At 32.6% G+C, this 17,074-nt stretch overlaps 3 protein-coding genes across 4 annotated transcripts; 2 read left to right on the top strand and 1 right to left on the bottom strand.

The window, feature by feature from the left end:
• The first annotated feature begins 6,680 nt into the window (after nt 1-6,680).
• On the top strand, nt 6,681-7,495 carry LOC120181651 (ethylene-responsive transcription factor ERF034-like). Its single transcript, XM_039186737.1, has one exon. The coding sequence runs from the start codon at nt 6,779-6,781 to the stop codon at nt 7,493-7,495; it is 717 nt and encodes a 238-aa protein (XP_039042668.1). The 5' UTR covers nt 6,681-6,778.
• A 2,309-nt stretch (nt 7,496-9,804) lies between these two features.
• Nucleotides 9,805-14,276, bottom strand: LOC120181695. Of its 2 annotated transcripts, none has more exons than XM_039186779.1 (9): nt 14,190-14,276; nt 13,794-13,856; nt 13,237-13,384; nt 12,719-12,986; nt 12,160-12,288; nt 12,023-12,072; nt 11,172-11,269; nt 10,810-11,097; nt 9,805-10,618 (listed from the first exon to the last, which is right to left on the bottom strand). In XM_039186779.1, exons 1-9 carry the CDS (start codon nt 14,214-14,216, stop codon nt 10,130-10,132), a joined length of 1,560 nt encoding a protein of 519 aa, XP_039042710.1. In that variant the 5' UTR covers nt 14,217-14,276; the 3' UTR covers nt 9,805-10,129. The 2 variants fall into 2 exon arrangements, with proteins under 2 accessions (XP_039042710.1, XP_039042711.1); XM_039186780.1 differs by having other exon boundaries at nt 13,237-13,369.
• Nucleotides 14,277-15,239: 963 nt separating this feature from the next.
• On the top strand, nt 15,240-16,855 carry LOC120181723 (cell number regulator 6-like). The gene is made up of 4 exons (XM_039186809.1): nt 15,240-15,461; nt 15,573-15,687; nt 16,276-16,541; nt 16,637-16,855. The coding sequence occupies exons 1-4, from the start codon at nt 15,351-15,353 to the stop codon at nt 16,853-16,855; spliced, it is 711 nt and encodes a 236-aa protein (XP_039042740.1). The 5' UTR covers nt 15,240-15,350.
• The last annotated feature ends 219 nt before the right edge of the window (nt 16,856-17,074 follow it).

Genomic DNA, 17,074 nt, shown 5'->3' with positions numbered 1-17,074 from the left:
TTTGTATAAATTAGAGTATTGATTGATTTTGTATTGTTGATTGTAAAGCATAGTTGGATTGGGATGCTTTGTGTAGTTGATTTATTACTGCAAGTTATTTTGTTGCAGTTTGTCGTTTGTTGTGTTGCTTGATTGTTTGGTGGTGTTGTGGTAGGCTATTGTCTTGTATTTTTATAGTGAATTACTGCATTTTGGTTAATGAAATTCACATTTCATCCCAAAAAAGAAATAAAGAAAGAAAAATAGTATATTTTAAATTCATTGTATTTCTCATTATTTAATTATATTTTTTTTATAAAGATAAATTCAAACCATGTTTGCATATAATGGAGAAAAATAAATTTATAGTTATCTTCATTAACTTGTTGAGTATTCTATTTGTAATTTTTTAAAATATTCTATCATTACAAAAAATTAATATACATTTAAAATTTTACATAATATAATTTTATAGTAATAAAATTAATTCAATAAAAAAATAAATTATAATGTGCTTGTTCAACTAAAAACAGATTTCGGAAAATGTTTTCAGGAAAATTTACCAAACAGTGTAAAATATCTTACACATCATCCAAACACCAAAAAATGATTTTCGTAAACTGTTTTTCAGGAAATGTAATTTATTTTTCAGTGAAACAAATGGACCCTTAGTTTCTCAAGAAGTTATGTAATTATAAATTAGTCCAACCGAAAAATTGCACTTCAATCTCTTGAAAAGTTATAAATTCATTCCGACCCCTAATTACAAAACTTAATTTCATTCATGCTCGTACTCGTTAAGATGAAGGTGAATATATTTTAAACCTTATAGGTGTATTTAATCTATGAATATATTTAATATTAATTCATCTTGTGTTCGATATAATTCGTTGTCGATCAAAGCACATATGTTTCCATCTTGACGCGATGAATTGGGAACGGGAGGGTTTGAAACGCACGACCGATCCGAAAAGCCCTAGCTCAACCGCTCTCAACGAGTGGCAAGTCCCATGGCTTGTCGGCTGTTTTTTCCCACGTTGGATCGAAATGCTCACCTTACCTCATAACCAACACGTTCTGATAAATTTTTGTCCTCGAGGGATCCATTTTTGTAGCTTCAAGCTTTAGGGTTCAATAAGGAATCAAAGGGCTTTGGTGCATATATGTATTTAAAATTATATATTTTTATGCATCAAATATTCATCCTTACATAAATGTCAAACGACAATAATACATGTATTCCTAGTCGCTCTCCTCTTCCTCTAGCGGCTCTCCCCCTCCCCTTTTTTTTTAGTTTGTATCGTTTTTATAAAGTAAATCAAATTTTTCTTCTTCGATTTTATTTAGCCGACGATTATACTAGTTTTGATGTTGGTTGCCGACCATCGGTTCTTTTTTTCTTTTATTTTTTTATTTTTTAATAAGAATAATTATATATTTGTGACATGTTTATCTCTATCTTTATAGTTTATGTCACGTTTATCTCTGTCTTTCTGACATGATTTTCATTTTTTTCTCAGGTGTTTGGCCGTTGTTTTATTTATATAACTTTGTTTGTGCATATAGATCTAGACATTTTGAATATATATGAAAGCCTCATAAGCATAACTCAACTGATTTCATAATTGGACTAAAGGTAGTATTTATTTTAAAATATTAAGAAATTACTGTCTTAAAGTAACCATATGTCCTATTTTGATATTTTAAAATAAATAAATGCTCTATTAGAATAATATTAAAAATCGAGTATGCATAAATTAAATCAAGAATAAAAGGAAAATGAAATGTTCCTTTATTTAAACTTGTCGAGACAATTCGTCTAATTTTTATCCTTTTAAATAATTGAACATCTTTTATCTTTTCTAATTAAATTTATAATTTGGGTTAATTGGCTTAATTTCTTATTTTGATCGAATCACATTATTTAATCTCGAATTCTTGGATAAATTATTATATATTTTTTATTTCAGTTGGCAAGAGAAATATCCGTCTTAAAGTGTTTTGGGGATTATTTTCTCTTCGATTGGAAATGTTGGAATATTTTCTATTTCTCCTTAGAATTTTTTGTTAAATAAAAATTGTATGATTGAATTTGGAATAATATGATCGTAATAAAATTGTATGGTGGAATTTGGAATAATATGATCGTAACTTAAATTTATATTTGAATTCTTAGATTTGTACTATTAAAGACAATTTATAATCGATAGGATACCAATTTTGGGCGTTGTGGGGTGTTTATCATTCCCCACACGAAATCGACCCTAAACCCTTTTTATTACAAAAAGTAAATGAATTTCTGGTTATATGTAGATTGGTGCATCTTTTAAACTGATGTTTTCTTAAAAACTATTTTAAAATACGGTTTATAGGTATTCGACATACCTAATCCAAAAGGTCGATGGCGACTCCAAAATATTTCTTTTTAAAAAATTGAAATTTTCAGAAACAAGTCAAGACACAATGTATCGCCGAAAATCGATTACGACAACATTCGAATTCGAGACCATATCCACTCATCTTCTCTACCCTTGCTTAGGTCAAGACAAGGTTATTGATGATGAGGGTATGCCCCATCACAAGAGACCTTCCGTGAAGGGCAATCTAATAATCCGTTTCAATGTTATTTCCCCGTAATCTGGAGTACTTTCACCGGAGCAATGCCGGAAGATAAGCATCGAGCTTGATGTCGGTGCCGAGGAGGTAAAGAGGCGGAACTCGGACCAACATCAGCAGTAAGATGCCACATTGCCCGGAACTTATGTGTGGTACTGACCGCTTTAGTATCTTGGGTCGTTATTTTTTACATGCATTCTTTTCCAGTATTTTGTGCTATTTTTATCTCAGTGACTTTTCATGGATATATTTATTTTGTTTAGATGCTATTTTTGATTTTATAAATATATCAGTTTCTGTCCACCTTCAAAGGAATCTTCAACCTTTGTTAATTCAATTTCCTTTTAAATTAAATTAGCTTGATCAAATTTAATCTCTAAAATAGCCCTTCAACGTGTATGATAATTAACAATATTAAGCTTAATTTATGAATAGTCAAATTTATATCATAAACAATCCAAAACTAATCAAATTTCTCAATATCTGAATTCAACTTCTTCATTCTGACAATAGACTCGTAACCGCTTGTTTATGTTAACCGATATCAACAAAAAAAATATATTTATTTATTAAATAAACGAGTTTAAATATAAATATATTTGATTTATTTATATATACAAACAAATTTATTAATTTTTTTATAAAAGAAATTTAAAATATTTTTTTTTATAAAAGAAGTCTACAAATACGTTTTTTTAATTAATCGATGGTATCCGATCTATTAATCGACTAATCCAGGTCGGATTTTACAAATGCCCATTATGTAGGGGTGAGCAAAACTTGACTCGACTCGAATTGACATCGAGTTGCAATTTCATAAACTCGACTCGAAAAAATTTCAAGTTCAAATCAAGTTGTAAAATACAACTCAAATAACTCAAAATTTTTAGTACTTGGTGGATTTATTTTTAAGTTTGAGCCGAGTCCTTCGACTTTGTATGAGATATGTATATTACATATGAAAAAAATAAAAAGAAATATATTTGTATCGTATTGGTTATAGAAAGTCACTTAAATTAGAACCAAATAATATTATAATATTAAAAATATTTACAATTAAAATTAAACAGAAACTCGAAAAATCGACTCAACTCGACTCTACTCTAATTTTATAAACTCGACTCGAAAAAATTTCAAGTCAACTCCGAGTTGTAAAATAGGACTCGTCAACTTGAATAATTCAATTTTTTGACTCTACTCGACTCGATCGAACGCTCACCCCTACCATTCTGGGGTCAACCCTCTTAACTCAATTTACTCTATACACAAACACAAAAATAAAAAAGAACATATATTTTTAATTATATGTTCACAAATCTATCCGGTTAATGTTATTAAATATGTTCATTTATTACGTTCATGAACCCTAAATAAACATATATTTAAATATTAAACGAAAAAATATAAATATTTAAGTGTAAACAAATGAATACAATATATTTTTAAAATATTTATAAATACAAGTAATTTAAAAGTAAACAAAAAATAGAATTATATATTTGTGCATTAAAGTTGAGTTCATTTGTAGCTCTAGACAACATGTGAGGTTTGGTTACCACTTAAAAACATAAATTGCATAATGGCCTATGTTAAGCTCCAAAAGAAAAGAAAAAAAAAATAGACGAAGATGAAACAAAAAGAAGGAAAGAGAAGCTTCGTTTGAAGATTGAGGGGAAATTATTTATAATAAACAACAGTTATATTTTAATAATATAAATTTTTTAAATATGATAAATATAAATAAAATTTTAAGGTGGACATTGTCTGTAAAACAATTAATTAATCGAAGAAAATTTAAATTTTAGGATGGACACAAAAAATTTTAAAATAAGTATTATCAGTAAAATAAATAACTATTTAAAAATCAAATTTTTATGCAAACTGTGGCTCCGTCGTTGCATCCACTCCATCTCAATCCACAATTCCTAGCCAGCTTCAATGGCTTAATTTCCATGTCTACTCTATTTTCTATTAAATATTTTATAATTATTAGATATTGATTCAAATTTTAATTGATAATTAAATTATATTTTATTATCATTTTAGTGGTTAAAAATATATTTAACAATTAAATTTATTTAATAAATAAATATTAATTTTAGATAAAGCTTTATAAAATTAGGCTTCTTAATGATTAAATATGTATATTTTTTATGATCTCTAATTTATAATATATTATTATTCTTTTCATATATAGAATTTAAAAAAGATTGAATACTTAACTTATAATCTCTTAATGTGTGTTATTTTACACTAACATCATTTTAGTTATTTTTTCGTTCACAGTTCCTAACAAATTTGGAATGTTGTTTCAAGTCCTGGATTCTTATAATCATTACCTACGGATGGTCCATCCATATATCAACGTCAACCTAATTGCGCCATTACTAATTGACAAAGAAATCTCTTGCTGTAAACTAGTTGAGTCGAGTTTAGTTTGGGTATTGTTGAGTTCAACTCGAAAATTTTGAAATAGAGCTTCACTCGACTCGAAAATTCACGAGTTTAAAATTTTCAAGTTCGAATAGAACTCGAAATCATGAACTGAAGCTCCTAAAAGCTTGAAATTAAAAAAAAATCTTAAACTTAATTCAATTGATGCCTCAAACTCAAACTCAAACATAAACTTTAAACACAAGAAAACCATATATTACATTTAAAAAAATCAACACATAAATGTTAATATTATTAATAATTTATTTTTTAGAAAAAATTAAAATCATATTATATTTTTGAGTTGCTCACGAACTTTTCGAGTCGAGTACTAAGTAACTCGTTTCGGCTCGTTAAAAACTCGAGTCGAGTATTTATCAAGTTTTGACAGAGTCAATCTCGAGTAACTTACTATCTATCTCATCTGGCATATGGCTTAGCAGCCCCAAGCTTGATTAGACTTAACTAGCTTGTTAATTGAAATGATGTAAAGCAATTAGGGGTGGTTTGGATTAGACAATGGTGGCCAATCTCTCACAAATCACAATAATTGTGCCATAAATTGTCCTTTTATTCAAAGATATATATGTTAAGGGGAATATAATTATTTCTAAGCCAATGATGAATTTGTTGACATAGTTACGGATGAGGTCTTAGATTCTAATTATCATTATATCAAAGTTTCAGTTTAAATTTATTTTGTTTAAAAATTAGTCTGTACTACTGTACCCATGGAAGTTCCAAGAACCTCTGGTTATATTATTAATGGTGGTGGAAGGAGACGAAGCTAAAAAATTACATTATAAACTTGGGAATGCAAACGTTAAAGTATGCAGCACTATTGCACGAGGGAGGGACAGATGTGAAGTTTGTTTGATGGGGCAAGGCTGTGCCCAAAGACAAATATTAGAAACATCTCCAAGACCTAGGTGGTCCATGTGCCCCTAATTACGGCTATAATGTATATCTATTTATATATTAATATAGTATGTAGTGTGGAAAGTTTCGTCGGTGATAATTTTGGGGAGTTAGGAGAAAAATGGAAGGTCTAATAGGGTTTAATGGAGGACTTGCAGAGGGTTCTACTCGTACGTTTCTGGCAGCACTTGTTTAATCAAAACATTTGTGGTACATGAGGGTTTTTTTTTTATGACTGATGTTGAATGAAGAACAGAAGTGGCATTTTGATTGAATTGGCTAACTAGTTTGAAAAGTTATGGCAGAGAGGGCAGGGAGGTCACGTACGAGACATAGTTGGCCCAAGCTGAAGGCGATATATCAACGAGCTAACTTTGGATAAAGTACTTGAACCAGTTCAATCGAAGAACGTGAAGAAAATGTTAAAATAAAAGTTAAAAAGAAAGCATAAATGTGAAATTCGAAGGACTACTTGGAGGGCCCTAGGGTAACGTTCATATGTACACTGGCCTACCATCTCCTAATGCGTATAGAAATTATAAGAAAATAAACATCTGTAATATCTGGTTTGAATTAATCGCCGATAATTATATTAAAAAAATATCTCTCACTAGCTCTGCCTCTAAGCGTGTAGCAAAATTAGCTGAAAGGGCCGAACTGTACTTGCTTTATGCCATGGACCCAACCTTCTTTAATTCTTTGTTCTTTATTGATTTCTTATGCATTTCTTTTTCCTTTTAAAACTCATGGAAGAATCGTATAAGCTCTATATACCACTGTGTTATATGCCAACCACACAAAGTTCCTTCAACAACTACGCCTCTTATCAGTCATGGAAAGAGATATCAACATTGAGAATGATGCTCATCATAACATGCTTACCTCTTCTCCCGTTATCTCCGCTGCCTCCGCCGCTGCCGCCATATCCTCCTCCACTTCAAAATATAGTATAGATCCTAAGAGGTCAAAGGAAAATGATAATGAGAAGAAGAAAAGACTAAGGACAAGTGATATTGGTGATGGCAAGAAGCACCCGACATATCGCGGAGTGCGAATGCGGAGCTGGGGAAAATGGGTGTCTGAAATCCGAGAACCGAGGAAGAAATCGAGAATATGGCTCGGAACATACCACACGGCCGAAATGGCTGCTCGAGCTCATGATGTAGCCGCACTGGCCATCAAGGGCCGCTCAGCTTACCTTAATTTCCCTCAACTAGCAAAACAACTTCCACGACCCGCCAGTACGTCCCCCAAGGAGATCCAAGCAGCTGCTTCGCTCGCAGCTGCCTCGACATTTCTCGAGACAGGGTGGTGCAATATCAAAGCCGGACATGAAGCAGAAGCCGAAGTTGGAGCAAGCCAAGATGATCAAGTTCCTCTTTCAAGTTCACCCTCGATCGATGATGACGACACCTTGTTTGATCTGCCTGATCTCACGATCGATGTCACGGATCGAAGCAATGGATTCGGGTTTTATTCTTCAACATGGCAAATATGTGCAATCGATGCTGGTTTCCGGATTGAGGAGCCATTCTCCTTGGACTACTAGTACTACTAGGAAATTAAAGAGTGTATTCATCATCTATATATATATATATATATGGAATAATTTTTTCATAATTCTTCCCAAGTTCACACAATAATTGACTCTAACTTTTAAAATTCTTTATCAGTTTCTTAAATTTAGTTTTTGGATGAAAAAAAAAACTAGTAGTCTAAAATAAGATCTGATCTAACTCAACTCTAAATTTAATCGAGACTTTTGTGAATATTGAACACCGAAAACAAAAAATATTAACCTAATAACCTCTATTAGACAGCAATGAAGAGTTAATTTAAAGTGATCTCTAAAGAAACTACATAGCTATAGCTAAAGCAATTACCATGCAAAATAAAAGGTAAACTCTTGCTAGTTATATGTCAGTCTAGGGTTGGAAAAAAGACTCCCAAAGAACGAAAACAATGATTCCATGGCAAAGTTGTTTGTCTTGAAGGGAATTGGAGGCATAGAAATGAAGGCGATGGGAGGGAATGAATAGTTTTACTTTTGGCCAACACCAACTTTTGTGATTTTTGGAGGAATCAGGTTTCAAAAGGAAAACATTAGAGATTCCCAAGATGTGTGTATTCACAAGTAGGAGAGCCCAGACAAGGCGACACCATTATCTTACTAAAGAAACTCATTTCCCCATATCCCAAAAGTCATGCAAGCACTATCTTTCTATTGGTTTAACCCTTCCTAGTGGCAAATGACATCACCCTCCTTATCTCACACTTTGTGTCTCACATGCAACGAAGACTGCATGGAAAATGTAAGAATAACAAGCTAATAATATTTTCTTGTTATTTTAGGGATTTTTTAATGTAAAATTTTCGATAATTTTTTATATAATTTTAATAATATTTTTGTCAAAATTATTTTGAGATGGAGTTTGATCCAAGGAGAAACTTTGATTTTTTTTATAAAAAAAAATTATAAAAATAAAATTCAGTTGAAAAATGTCGAAGTTGACATTTCAATCATATACATTTATTAATATTTCGATATCTTTTAACTATATAAATATCAAATTTTATCCTTTAAACATTAACTAATATTATATGTTTTTTAATAGAAGCAACTAATTTTATTCAAAATAGGAAATATCTCAAATTACAATAAAGATTTACATTCACAATAGTAAATTAAGCACATAATTAGGAAAATTTCCTATAATCATTGAAACAAAACTAGAACAAATCATACTCGAACAAAGATAAATACAAACAGATCTAATCGCATCAGAAAACAAACCATAAAAGGGGATCAAGCTATTGAAAGACCAATGGCAAACTGCAAATCAGACTCGAGCGACATGAAAAGCTATCAACGAACAAAAATCGAGTATCTAAATCTTATCTGAGGATCCAAAGCAGGGAAGATCACAAGATATCAAATAAGCGACATCTTGAGCAGCATGGCGATGTCAAATCGACCCTTAGAAAAAAGATAAATAAAAAACGACCAAAGAACTGAAAAATATACCAAAAAGCATAAGAAAACGTGTTATAAAGGCATATAAAAACGTGCAACACAAGCAGCCTTATAAAAAGTCAAAAAACAAAAGAAACTAAAGATGTGATATAGAAAAAGAAAAGAAAATGAAGAATACCGGCAGTCGGCAACCAACATTAAAGTTGGTGTCGTCACCGATCAACAAAGATGAAAAAGAAAAGAAATGAACGACACACCAATGAAAAAAAAACTAAATTTGTAAGGTTTTTAATGAAACATATAATTTAAATTCATCTTATTCTATATTAACAAAATTACTTTTGTCGGAAAAAAAATTACACTCTGACCTATACTATATGAAAATTTAGTATGAAACTAGTTTATATGCAGGGATAGACCTAAGCGGGGTAGGTAGGGGCGGTCGCCCACTAAAAATCTAAAAATACTATATATTTTAGTTTTTTTTTATGTATTTTGAATTGAAAATCTGTTTTCACCTCATAAAATTTTATTCGGCACCTTAAAATTTTATAAGTTCAAATTCGTCCCCTCTAACATAAAATCTCGCGTTCGTCCCTATTTATATGAATATGTGCAAATTTAATACATAACAACTTGAAAGGAGATAGATTCTTCAATTACAGTATACACATGTTCTTACAACATTGCAAATTTGTAATATGATAAAATTAAAAAGAAGCATTCAAAATACACAATATCTCAAAATACATAACATGTATATACTAAAATTTCAAAATTTACATAAAAAATATATATTTCAAAAAATAATGTTCCATTACTGAAAAGATTTGAAGGTATAAACCAAAAATTTAACCATGTAATATCAACTTGTTGCTGTTGATTTATATTTATTTGGTCTTACATGCATGGTGAGTTCCGTTTCATCTATACACCAAACGGAAGTGCAATTGTGGTTACTTAAAAAACCGACTTCTCGAGAATTGGGGAAGCTGAGCTATATATAAAATCAACTCCTCTCGTACTCTTTGATCATTATCATGCATTTGGATCTGGCTAACTTTCAGCTATATACACCATCGAAGTCTAAAAATGTTAGACTTCGATTGAAATACTGACATCGCACGGAAAAACAATACTGAAAACCTATATTGATGAGTTAGTTAACCTGTTACAACCGGGCGTGGCAACGAGATGAACTGCTTTAAGTCATTCATCTTTCATCGAGTGTTCATCTCCTTTTCCCTTCCCAACTTCCACAAGCAATGTCAAAAGAGCTTCACACACTTGGGCTGCATCTGCGTCAGAAGGGTCATCCTTCAAGGATGAATAAACCATCCAGGCATGGTCTAACTTCCGTGTTGGGCGCACCACGACAGATCCTGGGACTTCTGCATCACAACGTGCCACAAGCCCGTCACTTTGTTCCTTATACCTGACCTGCAACAACTGGGCACATGCAGCCATTGCAGCTCCAAGGGGCATGACCACGGGCAGTCTCTTAGGCTGGCCAGTGGACAGAGGAGCCACCATAGGTAGCTCAGCATGAGCAACGTGAGATAATGTTGCCAGTACTGCAGGACTGATGCTAGCTTCAGTATGGAAAGACACAACTGGAAGCTCCGTTGGTAAATGGTGTTTCTTTAAAAATTCTTTCCTCTTCTTGTAAGTCAAGTCTTCCATAGATTGTATGTCACCCTTTACAGTCGGAATGTTTCATGTGAAGATTGTCAGAAAAATAAATTGGGAAGGGCTACAAATTATTAAAAGATTATGCGACTAGACTTCACTGGAAAGTAGACTCATTTTGGACGCATCCTTTATGATTATGCTGTCAATAATTTATACACTCGAGAGCAAAGAAACCATATAAAAGACAACTTGCATACCTTAAGCACTTTACAAATTAGAATCTCCATAAGCTTCCGTAGATTAACATAATCACCAAGCTGTCCTTCTCTTAGGATATCTGAAGCTATAGGACTCCCACCATACGGACTCTGTGCTAATGCCAACCCAGCAACCTTATCTTTCAAATCAGGCCAATACATAGATAGAGCAGCCGCTGCATCAACTCCCCCCTTGCTATGTCCAAGAAGCAAAACACGTTTCCCAGAACCCCAATAAATTTCCTCAATGTAATCTTTTATCTCTCCAGCATTTTTCTCAACTGAAGCCTGATTAGTGATTGTTCAATGTTCAGTGTATGCTAAAGAACAGAACAGCAGAAGAGAATAGTGATTGAATATACCTCACTGTGAATCTTGGCAATATGACAAGTAAGACCCATCTTTGAGAAACTTGTTTTTGTACTGACAAAATAAAGAGGCCCATGGTTGCTGAAAAGACCTGCCAAATATGACAATTACCAGAGGTAAGCAATTGAGCAACACAGAAATACCGAATCTTAACTTATAAAAAAGAATTAAAATAACATAATAGAAACGAATCTTAATTTATAAAAAAGAATTAAAATAACATAATAGAAACAATCCCACAACGCATCTACTATCCTTGTCATAACCAATAATGCATCAACTTCACCATCCAAAAGATTAAGTTCAAGGTTAAATTGTGAATTTCAAGTCAACTTCAGCCTTTGTTACATTTTAGTATATTCGTAGCCCCAAGCTTGCATAACTGATTTTTAGCCAGTTCAAATCCAAGGTAGAATCTTAATCACTTGCTATAGCCTATAGCTATATAAAGGCAATAATAAACGAACCTACATTCTTTATTTCACCTCTAAAAGACATCATGTCTTTCAGAGCTGATATGAAGATAGACCGTGCATATCCTAGGTATGGAAGTCAAACTCAACTAAGGATTTTGTAATGCTGTTTCCAAGAAGGTTTCATGTTCCCTGAAATTTTCAAGAAACAATTTTTTGGTGTTTTAACCTGTTTATACAAACCTTTAATCAAGAACCGGTATTGCCCAAAAGAATGAGTTCAGTTAGGAATAATAAGTACACTGTTATCTTTACTTGAGTACATCAGAATCAATCCCCCCCCTCTCTTCCCATTTCTCCATTTTTTTCATCTCTCCCAATGCCCAGAATACAAATATTGTTGTTTTAAGGGGTGAAATTTGCATAGATACCTGGAACCAATAAATAAACCATCGAGTTTGGCAGTTTGTGCAGACCATGCCTGACAAAAGAGGGCCAACTAATCAAGAACTGCATAACCATGCCAGGAAATATTGCCAGCGTAAAATATGGTAGGCACCCCATTTACCTAATATCTTCAAGAATTTCTGTAAACCTCCCAGTTCCATCTTCAACTGATGGCATCTCTGGATCACGTTTCAGCCATCCTATATCATTTGCAGACCCACGAACAGTACAACTTACTCTTTCAATAAGCCTGAGCTTTTTTTTTTTTGAAAGATTGGAACAATCCATTACTCCTTATAATACCCAAACTGAAATTACTTCTGCACTAACTAAGAAGAAATTCACATAGACAACACAAGAAAATAAAGGGGAAAATAATTATTCAAAATATTCCATGAATTTTAAGTTACAAATATGCTCAACGATTACCACCCCGTATGTTTCATAAATGAATTATTCCAAACCCTCTTTTCCCCACTTTTGCACAGTTGTGCACATAAGGATAATTAAAACTGACAAACTGAGGAACTTCACCGCTTGTAAGTTGCAAAAATTTTGACCATTTAGCATCCCCGTGTTATGACTGCCATAGTCTAAAATCTCAAGTATAGGATAATATCTTAAAATCAATAAATTTCCCTATAAAAGAAATCCACATTTAGGCATATAGGAATAAATACCCTTGAAAAATGGAAATCCCACTTTGTCTGGTATCATTTGATTGTACAATTGCACCATTAATTTCAGATGAATCTCCAGCAGAGGTCTCTGTAGCATGATGATTGGCAGACATGGTAGTTGCATGACAAGAGGATGTAGACAATGCTGAGCTACTCCCACTTGAAAATTGATGATCACTAATCACAGGATTCTCAGTTTGCCCAGAAGATGATGTTGCTAATTGCAAACGTACAATGGAATCCCTCGAATCTCTAAAAGCAGGTTCCTCTGCAACATGGCCAAAAGAATTGAAATTAAATGATCCGTAATTCATAGATTAGCAATTAACACACTATGATGAAGAAGAATAGGAAAAAAGAAACAAAAACACAATTAGTTTGATCAACCAGCAGCCTGAAAATGAGATAAGAAACTGTTCAAAGGCTTCCAGCAAAAAAAAAGAACTAAAAATGGAACTTTTGTAGATAAATATTAAAGAAAAAAAAGGGGAAAATCAAGGATAAAAGAGAAAACTCACCGGAATAACTATAAAAACAACCAGCTAAGTAATTAGTGGTTTGTGCAAGATAACCAGCAGCTTCATTTAAAGCTGGTAAAGAGGTAAATAATTGAGATATAACCCCATCATTTCCCAGACCATCATTTTCAGCCTGAAAAGAAGGTTGCTGTTTTTTCATTTAACACAAGTAAGTTGAGGTCTTAATATGATTAACAAAGAGGCATAAAATTAATGTACCAATGAAAAAACAGAACTATAACACCAACATATTAAGTTATAGAAACTGAATATCGTTGCAAAAGATATCAAGAAAAGAACACAGAAAGCCATACATGAAGAATAAGAGAGAATAAGTGTATGTTACTAATTTAAAGTGATGTCCAAATCAGACTGAACAGGTTGGTAAATTTATCTATTTAAAACCTAAGCATCATACAGATCCATAAAGAACATTTCGAAAACAATAATAAATCTACTTTAGAAGCTGAAATCAATCTCGTTCGGACTTTTCATTTTCCTCACATATTTCCGATCCTCCAAATATATATCAAACACTCGTAGGCTAAAATACTTACCACCGACCCTGCCATCGAGTCTCCATTTCTGCACCTTTCAGCTTCCCTCATTAGAATGAACCTCTAACAACAAATTCAAGGAAAAATGAAATTAACAAGTTAGCTTCTTTAAAACAAATGCCTATACGAATAGCAATCCAAGCTTATTAATCTACGTTTGGGACAGAGCATTCCCATTATAGAAAAATTTGCTTCCAAAATGTTAATCCTATTGAATCTCAAATCATAGATCGTTCACATTGAACTATTCCGTGGGTAACGTGTTCAAATTAAATGAGAAAAAGAAATTGCAGAAGAAAGATTGAAGGAGGAGGGAAAGCAATAACCATCAGATAATTAACGATAATTATATATATATATATATATATATTATAAGTTAATTCCTGAAAAACTAACGGAAATTCTTCTTGAGATATCAATCATCCACGAATTTTTTGCAGAAATCGGAATATAGAAATATTATTGCATTGACGATGAGTATTGCAGATTCAAACAAATTCTTAAGAATAGAAGACAGCAAATGCAAACCGAAAATACCGAATGCGAATGAGGAAAGAAGTTAGACGATGTCGTTTGGACTCGCCTTATAGGTATTGGGCCGTTAAGGGGATCGAATCTCAAGGATTTTTTTTTGTCTGTCGGCCCCCATATCTGGTCTCACCGCTTGAAAAAACATTGGCCACGTTGCATAAAATCAAATAATTCTTTGGCACAAAAATAATAAAATTTTAAGGTAAATTACACGTTTAATCATTTTATTTTAATTTCATTCAAATTTAATTATAAAAATTTAAAATTAATTCTCAATCATTATATTATCAATTTTTATTATAATTCGATCGCTATATTATTCATTTTTATTACCTCAATTAATGTGACTCATTAAAAATTATATAATTTTATTTTAACTCGTGAGTTTAATATAACATATCGGTTTAAATAACAGAATCCTTGGTTATTATTTTCTTCTCATTCACCAGCCATCATCTGATCACTATGTTAAAACTTTTATATTCAATTTTTGTTTTCTTTTCATTTTCATCTATAGCCTCTATCTCTTTACGAATTTCATGTTGACATGAGAAAGAAAATGATGATGAAGGTTCAAGTGGAAACACATAATTTGATGGATATGTAAGGTTAAGATTATAATTGTAATAGTTTTTTTATTATAATGTTTATATTATTTAAATATGTCCTTATTTATAAATTGAATGATATATATAATAACCCTTGTTGGTCAATGAATTTTATGAAACAAATTGATTGTTATTAATATGCCAACACTTGTTTACCATAAAATAAAAGCTAGCGTTGTCCCTGTCCGTAGGATAAGGCAACAGTAAAAACAAAACGGACTGATTCGTATGCAAGGTCAAGAATAAAGCATCCCCGCATTCGGAGCTCCTTATTTCTTGAATTCATTTATTTTTATTTTATTTTTCCTTGATCATCCAACACACAACCTTTGTGTTTCTCTTGCATTGTTACAAGAAACTCAAGTATCTCTGATGACTCGGTGTTTTGGTTTTTTATTTTTAATGTTTTGAATCGGAGATGATGGAGGAAAGCAACGGGCCTTCACATTACGTGAGGCTTACAAAGGAAAAGGAGCCTCTCGAAGAGATCACACCTGGAGAACTCAATCAACCTATTCAAGTTCCTCAGGTTTGGTATTTTAATTTTCCATTTGTTTAATGATCATTTCCCCCTTTACCTTTTTGAATTTCTGTTGCTGTATATAATCCGGTTCTGGGGATTGTTTGTACCCTTTTGAAGTTAATAGTTCATAGATGCCTTGAATGTGGGCAACCCCTACCCGAAAGCTATGAGCCACCTGCTGATGAAGACTGGACTACTGGAATCTGCGGCTGTTTCGAAGATTTTGATAGCTGTAAGACTACTATCATCCTCCTATTGCCATCACTTTTTAACAGTACCGTAACTATTGATATGTTGCTCGAACAAAATGTTCGATGAACCATTCATGTAACTCTCGTTTATTAAATTAAATAAACGAATATGAACACAATTTCTAAGTTCATTTAATAGACGAACGGACATAAATAAAAGCGTGTTCCATTCGTTTATATTCATGAACAAACTCATTTATCTAGTTCTCCTTTTCCTTTTTATATTTTCAATATTGGTGAAGGTAGAGACTAAATTGAACACATGATGAACTTTAGAGTTTAAACTATGAAACATGAGGACCTTAAGGACTAGTAGCATAATTTTATCATTTTTCTTTGGCTCGTGGATAAAAAAATCAAACATTGAACCAACATTAAATGAATATATTCACGAGCATTAAATAAATATATTCACAAACGTCAAATAAAGTGAACACGAACCACATACTAAAAAGTTAAATGAATACATAAAAAAAATGAACAACTTCACAAATAAGCAAAAGAACAAACACACAAGCTTATTCGATTGAGTCCGGTTGATTTTCATCCCTAATTGCTTGATGTTTCAGGCCTGACGGGCCTCTTTTGCCCATGTTTCTTGTTCGGGCAAAATGTGGAAACCTTGAGAGACGACATCCCAAAGAACGATGCATGCCTCTGTCACGCTTTATGCGTGGAGGGGGGGATGTTGGTCGCGGCAACAACTTTATTCTTCCACGGCATCGACCCCAAAACATCGTTTCTCATCGGCGAGACCCTGGTTTTCGCCTGGTGGTTGTGCGGCATCTACAACGGTTTGTTCCGACAATCACTGCAGAAGAAATATCACCTCAAGGTGCATACGCACATTGCTTCAGTTTATATATATACGAGCTTGTGATTATTATAGCCAGCCATGGGATAACCTGTGGTGTTGGTTTTGATTTACAGAACTCGCCCTGCGATCCTTGCATGGTTCATTGCTGCATGCATTGGTGTGCGTTGTGTCAAGAACATAGGGAAATGAAGAACCATCTGTCGGATAACGCTGATTTGCAAATGACACTTGCTAAGCCTCCGCCGGTTCAAGAGATGAACTCCGATGAGGATAAAAAACAGGAGGAGGCGGCATCGTCTTTACCACCACAGTTGGAGATAACACCTGTATAGGATTTTTCTCATCAATAATTTATTTTTCCCTTTCTCTTTCTCTTTTACATTTTTTTTAAAAAGCTAGTGAGAACACATTTACGTCTTTGTTATAATTGCAAAAATCAATTACTAGTTGTTGTTTTTAACAAATTTAACATTATTTGTTTAAAAACAATATTATAGTTTTTTCATTCGCATTTCAAATTTAAATAAAAATTTCATTTGCTAAAAGATTAT

Source organism: Hibiscus syriacus, unplaced genomic scaffold (assembly GCF_006381635.1).
Source record: "Hibiscus syriacus cultivar Baekdansim isolate YM2019G1 unplaced genomic scaffold, ASM638163v2 tig00112530_pilon, whole genome shotgun sequence".
In the NCBI taxonomy this organism is placed as follows: Eukaryota; Viridiplantae; Streptophyta; class Magnoliopsida; order Malvales; family Malvaceae; genus Hibiscus; species Hibiscus syriacus.
Note: the sequence above shows the minus strand (reverse complement) of the source record. Positions and strands in the feature narration are given on the sequence as shown.

Coding starts and splice junctions, on each gene's coding strand:
- LOC120181651 (XM_039186737.1), top strand. CDS start 6,779: ATGGAAAGAGATATCAACATTGAGAATGATGCTCATCATAACATGCTT.
- LOC120181695 (XM_039186779.1), bottom strand. CDS start 14,216: ATGATTGATATCTCAAGAAGAATTTCC. Junction 12,289..12,718: donor GGGATTTCCATTTTTCAAGG/GTATTTATTCCT, acceptor AAAAAAGCTCAG/GCTTATTGAAAGAGTAAGTT. Junction 12,073..12,159: donor GAAATTCTTGAAGATATTAG/GTAAATGGGGTG, acceptor CTCTTTTGTCAG/GCATGGTCTGCACAAACTGC.
- LOC120181723 (XM_039186809.1), top strand. CDS start 15,351: ATGATGGAGGAAAGCAACGGGCCTTCACATTACGTGAGGCTTACAAAG. Junction 15,688..16,275: donor TTTCGAAGATTTTGATAGCT/GTAAGACTACTA, acceptor TTGATGTTTCAG/GCCTGACGGGCCTCTTTTGC. Junction 16,542..16,636: donor AGAAGAAATATCACCTCAAG/GTGCATACGCAC, acceptor TTTGATTTACAG/AACTCGCCCTGCGATCCTTG.